General features: G+C 33.8%; 1 protein-coding gene and 1 long non-coding RNA gene across 6 annotated transcripts in view; both read left to right on the top strand.

Moving 5' to 3' along the window:
• The window catches only part of LOC117325621 (probable 3',5'-cyclic phosphodiesterase pde-5), a 79,254-nt gene extending 75,457 nt beyond the window's left edge, over nucleotides 1–3,797 (top strand). For all 5 annotated transcript variants that reach the window (XM_033881970.1, XM_033881969.1, XM_033881968.1 and 2 more), the window contains 2 exons: nucleotides 849–937; nucleotides 1,206–3,797. In XM_033881970.1, coding sequence (XP_033737861.1) covers nucleotides 849–937; nucleotides 1,206–1,338 — 222 coding nt within the window. In that variant the 3' untranslated portion in view covers nucleotides 1,339–3,797. The remainder of the gene's footprint in view (nucleotides 1–848; nucleotides 938–1,205) is intronic.
• A 2,570-nt stretch (nucleotides 3,798–6,367) lies between these two features.
• On the top strand, nucleotides 6,368–7,693 carry LOC117325620. Its single transcript, XR_004532350.1, has 3 exons — nucleotides 6,368–6,503; nucleotides 6,861–7,077; nucleotides 7,474–7,693. It is a non-coding gene; the product is annotated as an uncharacterized LOC117325620 (long non-coding RNA).
• The last annotated feature ends 10,059 nt before the right edge of the window (nucleotides 7,694–17,752 follow it).

Here is a 17,752-nt window from a genome sequence, read left to right as displayed (position 1 = left end):
AATTTTGGGAGTATTTTGGACATGTGTCGATTTGCTTGTACTGTTAGTTATGCTTAAGTCCTTTTATGCAATGTATGAATTTTGAATTTGTGATTTGTTCGTTTATGAGTTCCGTCAATTTTAGTTTGATATGACGTTTTGATTAACTATTCTCAAATCCACATACAATGTTTTATTATATAAGTACTTGACTGTGTGTTTCATTTCTCTAAACACGCCGCTTTACCTTTTGTATCATAGTAATGTTTTCGGTAGACACGTTTTGGTAAAACATTATCTTAATGACCCTATAAACCCAGACAAAATAACCTGGAAACGACACCAACAGTGTCCAACAATCATCAGTTAAATTTTGACTTACACGTGTTTAACTGACTAAAGGGAGGTAACTCTTTCCAATTTTCGAAAAAAAAAAAATAGGGTGTGTGATACTTTATAAATGTACACTTTATAAATATATTTAAACCTTTTTTAATTGATTGCTTCGGGAATTAAATATGTGGGAAATTAAAAAAAATCAGATGGTTAACTTCCATAACTATTACATGAAAATATATGTCAATGTTTGTGGTTTGCTACTGACATCGTAGAAAAATATTGCGTTCGAACGCAATACTATTTCTATGATGTCCGTTGCCATGTTTAGTTGTATGACTTGTGTCATCGTTGAAGCAGAAGTCGACTGAAACACATGGTCTTATTCTCAGAGTACCTTGTCAATGGTTTCCAAGTGTCCAAGTTTTGTTTGTATTTCACCTTCGTTTTGATGATTATGGGTTAAAATCACGTTTTAATATCAGTATTCTAAGGTTGTTGTTTTAAACATAGATTACTTTTATCGTGTATAGGTCGGCTTTCTGGTTGGGATATGCCTCCCCTGTTATGAACTGATGGGTAAGATACTTCCAGAGACCATGCCGATGGCAAATGGTGCAAAGTAAGTAATTTTAAATTTTAGTCATTGATACAAATATAATGTAGCTGTATAATTAAGTCAAACCTGACGATTTAAGTATGGCATGCAATTAATTTCTAAATACCTGATAACGAGAAAAATATATGATTTTTATTTTCAAAATGATTTCGTGACCAACAATGTTATCGTTTTGGTACCGATGTATTTAGTGTGTTTCTAAGCTATACAGGTTCTTTCGACATTGTCTAAAGATCGTGTTAGTATTGGGTCTAATTCTTTGTTTAAACAGAGACAATCTAAGGAGATGGAAAGAACTGGCTGAGCAGCAGAAACCCGAAAATCAACCCAAAGAGGAAAATTCGACAAAACCTCCAGAGGAAGAAGAAAATTGTCGGACTCGTCAGAGAAAGAAAATAATGTGAAAGAGGAGACATCTAATGTGTCGGAGTCCAAGGGTAATGATTCGACGCATGGTGATTCCGATATTGACTCGAAAACAAATATAGAAACAGTGGGAAATTTGAAAGAATCTAGTGAAACGGAAAGGGATTTAAAAACGATGGAAAAAACGTCAAACATTAGTTGACATGATGACGATTGAGAAATGGATTGTGCTTGTGTATTATCTCAGTAAGAGACGTGATGACAACAAACACTAATGGATAAATACACATTACCTCATATGGCAAAACATAATTATATTTAGATGTTTATGGCGTAGACATGACGTAAATATGACGTCATATTTGCATTCTGTGTGAAACGGTGGTGAATAAATGTGGAATATGTGATTATGAATGCCGTAAATGATAAAGTATCTCCTGTTTTACATTGTTTAATTAGTATTCTACGACATACTGATGAGCTGATACTGATCATATACATACATATGCTTTTATTTTTTCGCCAAAATTAGGACAGCGTCTGATTTCATGACAAATGATAATTTTGTAGCCATTAGTAAACATTACAACACTTAATCGATTTACTTTTTCATATTTATTGACAGGTATCATTTAAGTCTAACTACAAAAGTCTATTTTTATTATTTTATATTTATAAGGAAAAGGTAAAAACTGAAAACGATAATATATCAAATATGACGTCATTGGACATCGTTCCTATTGTAGTATCTATGTTTTCTATTGTCTTGTGATCAGCCTTACTGTCGTAATGTGTTATTCGATATATTAAGATTAGAGGACTTTTCATTGAGGGATGTGCTTATTGATCTCATTTTAATTTTGTGGTGTTACCTCATTACTGATACGCAATTATCACGTATATAGACAGGATACTCAACTCATCATGTATTATTTTCTACATTTCTTTCAGAAATTAAATTTCCGAAAAAACGATATTGAACGATTTCGTTAAGCATTGTATAATAATGGTATGATGTGGATGCTTTGACATCTCGTTTTGTACAGTTATACGTCACGTCTCAAGCTACATATCCCATCATATATCATTGGACGTCATCTATTTCATTAATACCGAACCAGTGAATTATAATAAGCTGGTCTTTTATCTTTTTTTATATAAAATAACTTGTATTCTTGTAGAATTTCCGTTGTATTTTATTTTACATGTTTTCTGAACTGAAATAATTACGTATGAAACGTGTTATAGTTGTCATTAGCATATTTGACTGTGATATGTAGGTGTAATATTATCATTGACGTTACTTTACATTTGTATATAAATCACATGTAACGAAATTATTGTACACTTTCTATACTTGGTGATTAATTCACCAATAAAATGAAAACAACTGATTATTTTGAACTAAGGAATTTTTTAATTCTGTGTTGATACATCAGCTCTTTCACTGACTATCTGAACCACACATCGTTTACTTTTGAAGTTCATCCAACGCAACGCTTGATATCAATAACTTTAAAATATTGAAATCTGAAATCGTCATCACAATGGTTTTTTAACCTTCAATCAAATGTTAAACGAAGAGAAAAACAAAACAAAAACATGGTATCTCGTTTGTCTCCTCTGTGGAATAACATGTGAGTATTGATGGAATGTTACAGACACATATCATACACAGTTCGCTTTCAGTATTGTATTGTTAAAACATTTCAAGTTATCCGGCTGTTGTTAATAAATTATGCTTATATTTAAGCTTTTGATAGGCAGGGATATGCTGCTTTACATTCTACTAATATTATTGTTTTGAAAGCATTGAAGCACAGTCCGCTTATGTATGCTATACATTGTTCTTAGATTGAAATGTTTAGAGACCTAATTTGCAAGTACGAAGGAGTTTTGTTAATCAGGTGATTTCCTAATATAGTATGTTATCATGTAGGATTGCTTTTAAATATCCGTCCATGAAGCTATGAATCAGTGATTATCGTGCATAACCTAGAGATAGTGTTCATGTATTCTCTATCGTGCAATTAAAGTCATTAATATAGCGTAGTAGGTTAATTAATGCTCAAAACAAACAGGGAAATATGAAATATTCGCCATGATGAATACATCTGTTCCCTGGTGTTAGAAATCATAATACATTTCATTACCCGAGATTAGATTGGATAATTCGACTATCAATAGACAGTAAGCGCGTTTGATATTAAATGTTGAATTATTTTACTTGAACAAATGTTAACGTCATTTCATTTGATTATATAAGATAATTAATTGTAACAATACGTTGGATATACACTATCCTGTTTATAAAACTGTTACAGTTTAAGTTCCAATCTGATAGAAACATATTAAGTTTTATATCAGATTGGTTAACAATTTGAAATGTTAGGTGTTTTGTTAGATATTTCGTGCTACAGAGTATAGAATGCCAAGGTCATGTTTGTCCGGGTCACGTTATCATGAAATCGTTACGAATAAATTATTTTGCTATTAATTTTGCTTTGTTTATTTGTTTGTGTATTGTTTATATAATGTTACTTCTTACTATAATTGCACATTTGTATGTATACATATCATATTTGTATGTATTATATATTGCCGTGCGAGTTTGAAAAAATAATTCAAAATTCGTCAATTTAGTTCAAAGATACACTTACCAGTTCTCCGTTTTGATAGTCGTATGAAGCATTATCGAGATTCTCTTCTGAAATGAACGTACAAGGTTTAAAAAACATGTAGTCACGAACGACACTGATTAATGTGCATCCTATCATTTTCTTAGAAATATAAATTGGTGCAAGTGTGTTAACAGGCAGTTAACATAGCTCTTTCCGTAATTTCATCGCTGTATAAATTCCTTTGTTGACCAAAGGTAACAAGCTCTTACATTGCCTTCCTGACGATTTCGCACAAAGAAACACAATTAAGCCCAGTTTTGTGGCTAACACGATTTTGTGCAAACCTATCACAATCATGCTAAACCGAAGATAATGCGAAGTCTATATTCTGATGTTTCTAAATCTGCATGATTGGTGTCATTACTCGGATAAGTAATGTAAATGTATGTACATTTATAATCTCAATCATGTATATTTGAATTCAGATCAGTATCTAGGTAACATTCCCTAAATCTAGCCTTCCTATTTATGTGCTAAACTTTATAAGGACTATTATTGAAATTCAAATTTCAAAAATTGATCTAATTGCATTTTCCCTCTCAAAATGGACCATATAGATAGATATATTTATTTCCTCCAATTGCATGAAGATTACAGAACATGTTAACAGGAAACGGTCAATTTAGAAATGATCCGCCATCGCTTAAGCATTGCGATAGCCTAATAAATCTATTTCGTTTATTTTGCATTTACATTTATATATTATAGAATATATATATATATATATACTCACATAGCACATGTTGTCTAATAAGTGTGTATCCGGTCATCTCCATCACGCAAAAATCTCCACGCGTCTTTGACAGCACCTGACCTCAATCAGTTTTCCTTCGGCTCAATATACCTATATATAATATACATTATTACACATTATAACACATATTATTTATTACAAAACATAATTATCAGGCTCCTACTTTTATAAAGCTTTGCCATAACTGAAGTATTTGTACCCTATGTATCATTTTACTTTTTCGTTTTCACAATTTCAAGTTAACTTTTCAACAAAAATTATTTTGATCTGAATAATTATATTATAGGAAATAGCGTGTATATCAACGGTAGTGATCAAATGATTAAGCAACAAAATTCTTTTTACATATTGAATTTTTAGTTTTTTTTTTCTTTTTGAAAAGGATATTATGAAGACTGGAAAACACTACGTAACGTAGCGATAAATTCCGTACAGGAGTTTTCGTTTCATACATAAACTCCCTAAACCAGTGACATAAATCGACTGCATACAAAGATCAGATTCCTACATGATCTGTAAGTAATCTGTGACCGAGTAAATGTAACGACAAGAGAACTCTGACGTCGCAAATCTTCAAACATATCGATAATGAACCATACTATTATCTCGTTAAAAATGTGCTATATATATATAAACGAAGCTCTAACTTGTGAGCAAAGATAAATAAAATAAAAATACCTCCTCCTCCTCCGCCATGTTAGACCCAATAACGGCTAACTGGCCTGCCAATCCAGGCATCAGGATACTCAATGTAAACATCATCTCTGGAACAAATGTGTTACATACAATAAGGTCAGAGAATTTTTGTTCAGCATTAACGTAAATTCTTTATCATCTAAATATCCTAATATTGTATATAATACAAGCTTATAAATTAATCAGAAGAAAAGAGCTAACATTACTGAAAATAAACTTGTCGGGGGTCAATTAAATATTGTCAGTGATATCAATACAGCCAAGAAAAATAGCAAGGCTAATGGACCAATTCTTTTTTTACAAATACAGTATGTTATACAGGATTAGAGATATATACTAAACAAAAGCGTAAAACGTACTTTAGAGAAGGCAAACTGTGAGTAATATATTATCCCTAAAGTTCCCAGATTTTACATGTCATGGTAGAACAGAAATGTTTGGATCTAATACATAGTCTAGCTGCTTCGTTCCATAAAGAATTTTTTATAAAGAATTGTCTCATCTTTTTTCCTTAAACCAAAAGCAAATTAAAACTATCTCGAAACCCGATATACAGTATGTAAAACCGCGATATCAAAAATAGTATTAGACAAAAGTTTTTTCTAATCTAAATCTATAAATAGATTCAGTTTTAGAATCTGTCTAAATTGCTACCCAGAACACATAATATTAACATTTTCGGTTATTAAATGTAAATATGTATACACATGTATAAAGGCATGTGTTATTCACCTTTGGACTCATGATTTGTCTAAACGCTCATTTCATCATAAATAATTAACAGTGGTTAATACACCTGGAAATTTCCCTTACTCCGTGATCTATAAATAGATACAGTGTAATGACAACGAGTTCACACAACGTATACCATACAAACGTTTGGCTGACGCAATGTGGATTTCTAAATCGAGCGGATTGTGAAATCACCCTACGTAGGACCTATGAATGCTGTCGTTGCAGAAATGTTAGCCAATCGTAGGTCGTACGTTGAGTGATGGTATAAATAGACGCACACCGGCATGGGACCCGTCATAGCCACAGCGACAGGGCAGGAAGATACTGAGCCTATAAGGTAAGTGTTATTTTACTTTGGTTTATTTCAGAACTGTATATTGATGTTAAAGTATGGATATGTGTATATTTACTAAGAAGTAGAGAATATATGTTTTAGTAGCTTATTCATATCGCTGTTTATTGCCATAGCTACTTAATATCATATCTACTTTAATTACTACAAACCAAGTATAAATGTCAACAAATCATCATCCTCACGTATAGTCACTGTATGGTGATGTGTTTGTATCCATTCTGCATCATATGACATGTTATTGGTATATCTGTGTGTATCTATATATGTACAGGGTGTATGTATGTAATTATATGGTTTTAAATTTCCTCGGAGATTCAAGACAACTGTATATTATTGCAGGATCGAGCAACTTAAAATGCTTGGACGAAATCTGGTGATAAATCAATATAAACAAGGACGAAGTAGTCACACAACTGACACACATCACAATTCATTTATTACCTGAAAGGTTCAACCTTTGACCTTCATCCAAAATGACGTTAGAGAAACTGTTTTACGTCGGTGTGTATATCACACAGAGACACCACATCTTACCCGTCAGTGGTCTGCTGGCAAGGTGAGTTACTCTCTATAGCGACCAGTGACAAAGTGATACTGGCTTCATCGTGTGTTTTGGTATCAAATTTTGATTTATGTTCATAACATTTAAAATAGACTAAATATGTACCCGTGTTAGGTTAGGGAGTGTTTAAGATGATTATATTATATAGATATTACTTCCTGATTCATGGGCGTGTTAAACAACGATTCCATCAATGTTGTCATATTTCTACACAATTGAAATTTACGGTAGTTGAATAGTTTGTAGTTTGTATTATGAATGATAAGTAAATATGTAATTAAAAACCTTAACAGTACTGGGGACAATAAACTGCTACATTTAAGCTTCCTTTTCAGTCTAAGTAGATTCCAGTTTACAAAGGCTGATAATTTCTAGTTGTGTTTGTTACAGAAACAGTGTTGAGTCCACTATAAGGAAAGGTCACACCTATTACGTGTTTGGAATGATGATAAGAAGACAGAAATTATCTCAATTATGTGTGTATTCCAATCAACCAGCAGTGGATTCCAGTGTACACAAGCAAATGCAAATGTTGTATGAGACAATATAATGACTAAAATTAGTCAAAAAGTTAACTGATGTACTACATAAAGGGAATCAGTATTTTATGTTATTTAAGGATTAACATCAATTATTTTTTCTGTTATACAGTCATAACAGAAAAAACTGGAGTGTACTCTAAATAAACCGCGAAGCGGTTTATGAAGAGAGTACACTCCAGTTTTTTCTGTTATGACTGTATAACAGAAAAAATAATTGATGTTAATCCTTATAATTCAATTTCGTCTTATACACACCAAGATATTTCACTTTCTTTGGCGAACTCTTTTCTGTGATAAATTATTACGCAACGTCATCAGCCAATCAAAAATGAAGTTACATTTCGCAACGTCAAAAATTTTGTTATGGAGGTATAACAAAATTATTTCAGCCAATGAAAATGCGTGTTTCATACAAAATTAAATTATGTTATATTACAGTTCAAAACGAATTGAAATGGCAACGATTCCAAAACTTATTGAGATTACTTAAATAGGAAAAAATACTCGTATCTTTGACCTGCCCGGAATAACAAAAAAGGACACCTTATATTTCCATTTCCGCTTCATTATAAAACAGCACTGGGCACTCTATCAGGTGGGCGTGTCATTTGGTTTAATAATACACAAAAATGGCGTCACCAGGATGTTTGTGCCATAACACTGATTAATTAGTGTCTTTGTTATTTCGCTGTGATAGATGTAACCTATAGGAAGGACATACCGCACGTGCTCATTATTATTAGTCAAGTTGACAAAAGAAGTTAAGTGTTTTCGATATATTGTTGTATCAGTTATAAAAATGTGTGTGATGTTCTACTGTAAAATACGTACACTGTTTGACGTTTGCATGGGCATCAATGACTCAAGAACCATATTTCTTAAGAGAAAGCATGTCTTTTCTTCATTGTATTTATGTGCTTGATTAGTAGTCAGTTTCCAAAGTGCATTGCTTGTTTCATTTGGAACTGATAGTTGATATGAAATGGCATTAGGTGTGTGTTGCATAATAGTCAACTTTTATCGATAACAGGGAAATTATGGAGAAAACTGAATTTTTTTTATCTGCTCAACCTACTGTTTTGCATATCTATATATAGTGATGACGTGACGATGTGTGATCAGACATCAGAGTGATATTTGTGAAGACACATATATATAATATATAGTCTGAAATGTGAGTGTACGTACAGCTAATAGTTACATGTGTATGGCAATGTTTTATATCTCGTGGAAAAAAGATTCTGCTCAAAGCAGCTTTTAAAAACTTTAATGAGAGTGTTTGATTTATTGAAATTGAAACCAGCATGTCAGACTAAAACCAATGTACATGTGAACTATACGTCATAGTGATGTAACCGCTGACTGAAGACATATCTGACGATGTATTAATATCATGTCCAGCTTATTATAGATAATATAATCTCCCAGCGATTCTGATGAATTTATCACTGTAGTTCGTTATCTTAACTATCTCTGCCATCACGGTTTGTTTCAATGCTAGTCAAGAAATCATTTATTATCAACTAATATCATGTCTAGCTTATTATAGATGATTTAATCTCTCGGTGATACTGATGAAAATATTATTGTAGTCCGTTATCTGTTTCAATGCTAGTCCAGAAAAATATTATCAACGAACCTTAACTTAATAACACAGAACACATTGATTTAATACTGCAGCCAAATAATTTCATCGATAGCATAGGACACCTAAATATGTAGGTGCCTTGTAGTAAACGAAATGGTGTGGTTGATACTTTAGGATACGAGATATTTCAAAATGAAAGAACAAATGGTTTAAAGTCAGAGTTTAGAAAATAATTATCTTCACAATCATTTAATTTGCTAACATGATGGTCTTATTCGTGGAAAGTTTATGAATTCAAGCTTAATTGATGGTACGAGTGACTAACTCGTGTCTGTCAAAACGAATTGATGAACGTTAAAGAAAAACAAAAATAAGTTAATTTGGACAATATTACAGACATCGCATAATCAATTAAATCCAGGAAACGTGTTAAGTAACGATATATTTAGACCCTATTGTGATTTACAACGTCTAGCAAAATCACTTGTCATCTCAGCGAAGATGTGGGTTAGGAATACAGGTTTGTTAGGGTCGTATGTATGTGTGTAGATTGAAATAACGTTAGTATATTAACATGAGGAGCTCCTCAATATTATCACCGTATTTCTTTGTATGAAATATAGGGTACCTATGAAAACAACACTCCATAGTTTGATGATCGGTTTGGTGTTCCCTGATGGGAAATGTAGACAGTCATACCAGTAGACTGTTACAAACGTGTTTTTAGGTTGAATCTTAAAAACCCTTTTATAAACAAAACAGTCACCAACGAAACGTCTTTAAATTAAAGAGATCGCTTTAAATTCCTAGTGAATACCTGTCTGGAAGAGTGATACAAAGAACGGTCAGTGATGATAGGGTTAAAATGTGGAATGTAAGATTTCGACAAGGTTTTTCACAAGTGTTTCAGAAGGGTAAAACATCATCTGCTACGTTAACTATATTACACTATGAATTGGTAAGTGGGTAATGAAAATAAAAATTCGTTCAACTTCATATGGCACAGGGAAATAGAACACAATGAGGCCATGATAAAAGGTCATAAAACGTCCATGGGGTATATATGATCTGCACGGTGAATAAATGTCTTAGTATTTTAAGGCAACAACTCATCAACGTATTGTCACAAATCATCAATGTATCTTGATGTGGATTTTAAGGATTAGCCAAGCCCTTGTTACCTGTCCCGATAATATATTATGAGAGACACACTTTGTTCCATGCTATCGATACTCGGCCACAGAATGTAACATAAACTATCATCACACAATTCTCACGATTTCTTAATCAGTTTATTATACCCCTGCATTGAAGTCGGGGGAGGGTTAAACTGATATCATCAGTGTGGCTGCATGTGTGTCTGACAGAAGTCTGTCTGTCTGTCTGTCTGTCTGTCTGTCTGTAGACACAATATTGTACCGCGTACTACTCCCAGGATTAAACATAGATTCTAACAAACATTTGCACACGTTATCCGTGACATGTCCCGAATGTCATAAAGTTCCATCGATTTTCACCGGAGTTATCGCCCTTAGTGTCTTATGGATTTTGATGTAACTAACTAAAACAGGAAACAGTTGATATTTTGTAAACATAATAATGTACATTGGAATAGTTTAGGCGTGGATGTAAGCAACACTGCTGAAAAATCTTCAGAGTTCATGGGGTAAAAGGTCAAAGGTCGCAGGTGCATTACTGTTCTAGCCATTAATTGAAAAATACCTCAATCAAATTTGGTCAAGTGGCCTAATGTATTGATGAGTGCAATTTGTTTCCAGAACCGTTACTATGGAAACATAATGTAGGCTTATAATCGGCCAATACCGAGATATTGTCCGATTAATCTAATAATGGGTAAAATGTACATACAAGTTTTGAGGGATGGCGTATACAATGGTGCTATTATCAAAAAACAAGTGGTGTCATTTAGTTCCTATGGTGGCAAATGATGGGTAGCGGAGATATACATGTAAGTTAGTCATTGGCTTACTTTTCTATTTTCGTCTTACTTTTTTGGGTTTGGTTTCAGGAGACTACGATTTTTGTACCTGTGATAGTGTAGAACTAATACCGATGATAATACGTGACTGAATCACACTCCTGAAGACACCCAACGGGACACCCGGTCACATTTTAGTGAACCAGTCCTAAACTTCTCAGCGCTAAGCAGGGGTAGTCACTACCATTTATATTCACTCTGGTATATTTCGGCCAGGGAATTAAACCGAATTATTTTCTCACTGTAGCAAATGCTCAACTAAAAGTCTACAGTGGGGCTGCGTCAAGGAAGACTTTAGAAAGTTGTTTAGAAAGAAGAGACAGTATTGGAGAGTAACCAAAGTTCACACCCAAATAAAACAGATGGATAAAATTTAATCTTAACTAACTAAGCTACTATGAGAGGGTTGAGGGCACTAGGGTGAGCACCAGACTTGAGAAGAGACATAACTACTGGTAAAACACATTTGTATAAACATATATATCTTGCACGTAATGTAGAGTGCGTTTATTGGAAAACAATACAATTTTACTTTCGGCAGAAGAGAACATAAACCTCCACTTCTTACTATAGTTTTCACATATGTCAATCATATTTTGTAAACTTTGAAAATTTGTACTGACGATGCACATATCGTCCGCTTGAGTTGGTACATTTACTTTTAAGTCAATAGTTACAGACTCTTTACCACAAGCTTCTATTCCATTCAATACTAAGTAATTCATTAATAAATATCAAGTGCGTTTTTACGGACAAAGATCCACCTTGTAAAATCCCTCTTTCCATCCGTACCCTCTTTAAGCCGTTAAACAAGATACAACTTTTCACATTTGTATACATTTCTTTGAGAATAACCCATATTTTGCCTCTTTGAACAATAGACCAGCGTGCCATACTGTGTCAAAGGCCTTATTGCTGTCTAAAAAAGCAACATAAACATTGGAACCGTTTTCAATATTGTAGTTAATACATTCTTGTAAGTTAAATGATGTACATAGGCTACAAAGGTTATTTTGGAAAGCGAACTGCTGTCTGTTGGGGAAAAGTGTTTGAACATATAACCGAGCTGATTCTGCTTGATATTGTCATTTCAAAACGTTTACTGGTAGTAACGTAACGCCCCTGTAACAATTAGGATCATCCTTCGCTTTTCCCTGCCCTTTGTGTAACGTGATGATAATTCCCCTTTTCCAATGTGTTGGTATGTATTCACTTTCATTTACCATATTGAATACAATAGCAATATGTTTAAACAATTTATTGCTCCCATATTTTAGATGTTCATAAACCATACACTCGAGACCTCCAGCTCTATTGGAGTGAAGTTTCTTACATAACCACCTCGCTATTTCTGTTGATGTTACAACTGTAGCAAGGAATCTATTTTTTTCATTTTTCTCGCTATTTCTGTTGATGTTACAACTGTAGTAAGGAATCTATTTTTTCAAGTTTTGCCCTAGATTCAATTGTTTTTTTATATTTGTTAAAATAATATTTTTAAATTCTGTATCAAAGATTCCGTTTGGTTTATCTTGGAATATCATTTCAAAATGTGATGTCCAGGCTTCTGATATCTCTGTGGGTCCTCTCAGCACTTCACCATTGTACTTCAGGTCAGTAATTGTTTGCTGTCGTTTCCGTTCCTTACCTTTATATAATTTCCAAAAAAGTTTTTGGTCTACATTACCACATCGGTCAATTTCTGAAAATTGATTCGACATACAGACATAAAAAGCATTTCCTAAAAGTCTTACGAAAAATAGTTTTATTCTATTAATAAACCAGAAAGCTAGCATTATTTGATCTTGGTCTACCTTTTGAAATCCAAGTTTGTCTATTTTTACCCATGATATCATGTAACTTTGTTAAATCTACATTCCAATATGGTTTTTGATGACTTTTAAATACACTCTTTGGCGATGCTGCATCGGCGGCTTCCTTAACAGCGCGCACTATACTAACACAACATGCCTCAGGATCCTTGTCAGTTATGTTGTCACTCGGAATGCTGATAGAACTCAAGATCTCATTAAGACAATGAGTTTAACGATTTACAACATTGTATCGTTCACTTTTTTCCAGTTATATTTAACATATTCTGGTCCTGTGATATATGGTTCAGAGACAGGTAGCGATAGAAAACATATGACTGGATGATGCTCTGAACAATTAGGCGAATCATCTTCCAATACAAAATGTATTTCACAATAATTTACGAGTTCCTCAACGCTAGACTATACTAAAATATGATCAATTGTGGAACAGTTTCCTGTTGTAGGATGTATACTTCGGACTGATACATTTAACCTGTATATTCACAGATATCAGGTTGATCCGATCTAAGGAATCGAATACAAAAGACCTTTCATTCTTTTCAAAGGTGCCTCTATGTCCTCTAATTTGGACATTTAGGTCCCCAATCACGACAACCCTCCCTTTCTTGGAGTAAACGTCTATCAATGATTTAAGGATCTCCGTGTGCTCAATAAAAATATCAATCGGTCTAGAAGAGGCGGGCATATAGACAGTAAAAACAGTACAAATATTCTTTATTTGGAGTTTGAATCTCCACACCAACCATCCTAGGACTATCAACATCTATTTCAAACAAACTTGTTAGATTTGCAAAGTATCGCTTATGTTACATTTGTATCGGAAAGGGTCAATTTCGTACACAGGTACACAGTGTTCAGATATGCCACACATGTTTATTTAATGTTTCTGAAGGCATTCTAGCAGATATGGGGTACCCGCCATCACTCCCTCAATATTCCAGCACACGATGTTAATAGAGTTCACCATCATTTATCTGATAAAAAAGACTCGTTTCGGGACCCACTCTCTTATACTGATTCCACTCGGCCAGAAATCACCAGCCGATATGATCCGAACATCTTCTGTCCGTATATTTAACTGGGCGGAAGCTGTAGACTTCCAACGAATCTCAATGTACTTTAAATGTGTAAACCAAACACCAGCTTTGTCAGGAAAAGTCCTTCATTGCCGATTTCGACGCGATTCGTTTGTTGATGCCATGAACGTAATAAAACTGAATTGTCGATTCATTTTATTTAGGAAAGATTCAATTTTATCCATCTGCTTTATTTGGGTGTAAACTTTGTTTACTTTCCAAAACTTAAGTTTCACTTTTATCCTAGAGACAGGGGACAGTCTAGTTTAAAGCATTTGGTGAATCCAATGTGTAATGCGTCTATAGAACGGAAATTCAACTTCCAGGACGACACGAGGTCCAGATATGTTTTACTCTTTATGTACAGGTAGGTTTATACCTGGATAATATTTAGATCAGCAGTCATTACGTGTCCAGTAGTTTAATATCTTCGACATCTATGCGATATATTACTGTTGTAGTACTCACTGCCTTGTTAGCAAACTCTCTCTCGGTTATTAGTATGTGTGTCATGTCGTCTGTTACGCGATGAAGTATCCATGGGTCAACACGAACTAACGAATTCATGTCTAAAATTGTGTGGTTGCCTTTTAGAGTTTCTGTAATCATCAAAGAAATATATCAACATAAAACATTGGACGACTGTGATATCGCCTCGGAGACCAATACTTCGTTAGTGTCGTCTTCACTTAGCGAATTACTCATTGATATGCCATCCTGCGTCCATATGATACAGCAGTGCCAATCTATGTAATTCTCTTGCAACCCACTTAATATCAGGAAGGGGACGAACAAGTGCCTCCTCTCCGTACGAAGATAATATGACAAACACATGATAGAGTTGTTCCCCTTGGTACGTAAATATCGGGTAGTATTCATACTAGGTTACGTGCTATTTTGTGTGGTTGGTTTCGTTTCTCCCCAATTAACAAAATACTTGCATGTTTGTCGTCTATTCCGTTATCTAATTAAATCATGTAATTCATGTATCCATAAAGTTGTCTGTATATAAGGACAGCTAGTATCGATATCTTAAATCATCCTGAGTAGGTATTTAGTAACAATTTTTCCAGTATATCTATAAAAGAAAGCTTTTTCAACCGTTTTGCTGGTGTGGTCTCCTCAGTTGTATGAAACACCAATGAAAACCCTTTTATAACTTTCCGTGACGGAGGTCGCAGTATAATCCTTGCACGTTATGGTTGTGATGTCACACTTCTAAGCTTGTCAAGCATACGTGTTTGTAAGTTAATCACCCCTTGAACAGCCAGGGTCATTTTGATGCGGGGTCTCCCTGTTGTAGTTGGTGACTACCTTACTGAACACCACACGGGAGGTCCACCATATGCCATCCAGGGCATTTAGGGTAAAGTGTCTTGCCCAGGGATACAACCATGATAACACAGACCAGCCTGTTTCTCAACTTCCCAAGAAACACAAGCATACGGTGGCTATAGATTTATTTTGTTACATGTATGTGGCTATTATGCCATCCACCAGATCGGGACATTTCTTTCGGCTTTTTCCTCTATCGCCTGGCATTCTTGACCATACCTACCATGACAAGTCGGCTGTATGATACAGTTTAATTTATTTTGCGCTACTGTATCTAACCTTTAATTCGTATTGAAAAGTGTCTTTTCACTTGTAAGTAGTTCAATGGCTGAAACATATATAGTCTACGTCATTAGAAATATAGTATCCATCAGTTTGGATTTTTTGCGGTAATTAACGTCGTATTTCTATACCACGTAAATCAACCTCCATATTAAAAACGAACATTAAAAATGTTCGTGTTCAAAACATTCTATATATATTTCTCTTTTAAGGTAGAAACATTCGGTAAAATACGAACTAAATATGATTACAGACTTTTATATCAGTACCTATATATAGACATCAAATCGTACTAAATTCCCATTAAAGTCTGAGTACGATATAACAGGGTTTAATGTCATGATAATGTACAACACCAATTACGGTAATGGCGGATAGGAGTGATGTCGCCAGCAGTCCGTCTCCTATATTAGTCACTCCCAGTATATTAGTGACTGATCGTAAATCAACACGCTCGTTTTTATAGAATCATACTTAGGTTAAGAGAAGTCTGATCGTACATTTAATATTTTATTGGCTTTCTGGCAAAAACTGTCAAAGTTTGCCCTCGTATGCTTACTTACCTAGGAAATAATCAGCAGTTTTTAATGTCATTAGCTGTTTTCAGTGTTAAGACCGGAGGGTATGGAGTATCACAATTATTAGTTATCCTATCAGATTATTGTATATAACACCCTCTAGTACCATAGATAATAGAGAGGGTATGGAGTATCACAATTATTAGTTATCCTATCAGATTTTTTTTGTATATAACACCCTCTAGTACCATAGATAATAAAGAGGGTATGGAGTACCACAATTATTAGTTATCCTATCAGATTATTGTATATAACACCCTCTAGTACCATAGATAATAGAGAGGGTATGGAGTATCACAATTATTAGTTATCCTATCAGATTATTGTATATAACACCCTCTAGTACCATAGATAATAGGGTATGGAGTATCACAATTATTAGTTATCCTATCAGATTATTGTATATAACACCCTCTAGTACCATAGATAATAGGGAGGGTATGGAGTATCACAATTATTAGTTATCCTATCAGATTATTGTATATAACACCCTCTAGTACCATAGATAATAGAGAGGGTATGGAGTGTCACAATTATTAGTTATCCTATCAGATTATTGTATATAACACCCTCTAGTACCATAGATAATAGAGAGGGTATGGAGTATCACAATTATTAGTTATCCTATCAGATTATTGTATATAACACCCTCTAGTACCATAGATAATAGAGGGTATGGAGTATCACAATTATTAGTTATCCTATCAGATTATTGTATATAACACCCTCTAGTACCATATATAATAGGGTATGGAGTATCACAATTATTAGTTATCCTATCAGATTATTGTATATAACACCCTCTAGTACCATAGATAATAGGGTATGGAGTATCACAATTATTAGTTATCCTATCAGATTATTGTATATAACACCCTCTAGTACCATAGATAATAGAGAGGGTATGGAGTATCACAATTATTAGTTATCCTATCAGATTATTGTATATAACACCCTCTAGTACCATAGATAATAGAGAGGGTATGGAGTATCACAATTATTAGTTATCCTATCAGATTATTGTATATAACACCCTCTAGTACCATAGATAATAGAGAGGGTATGGAGTATCACAATTATTAGTTATCCTATCAGATTATTGTATATAACACCCTCTAGTACCATAGATAATAGAGAGGGTATGGAGTATCACAATTATTAGTTATCCTATCAGATTATTGTATATAACACCCTCTAGTACCATAGATAATAGGGAGGGTATGGAGTATCACAATTATTAGTTATCCTATCAGATTATTGTATATAACACCCTCTAGTACCATAGATAATAGAGAGGGTATGGAGTATCACAATTATTAGTTATCCTATCAGATTATTGTATATAACACCCTCTAGTACCATAGATAATAGAGAGGGTATGGAGTATCACAATTATTAGTTATCCTATCAGATTATTGTATATAACACCCTCTA

Source organism: Pecten maximus, chromosome 4 (genome assembly GCF_902652985.1).
Source record: "Pecten maximus chromosome 4, xPecMax1.1, whole genome shotgun sequence".
Taxonomy (NCBI): domain Eukaryota; kingdom Metazoa; phylum Mollusca; class Bivalvia; order Pectinida; family Pectinidae; genus Pecten; species Pecten maximus.
Note: the sequence above shows the minus strand (reverse complement) of the source record. Positions and strands in the feature narration are given on the sequence as shown.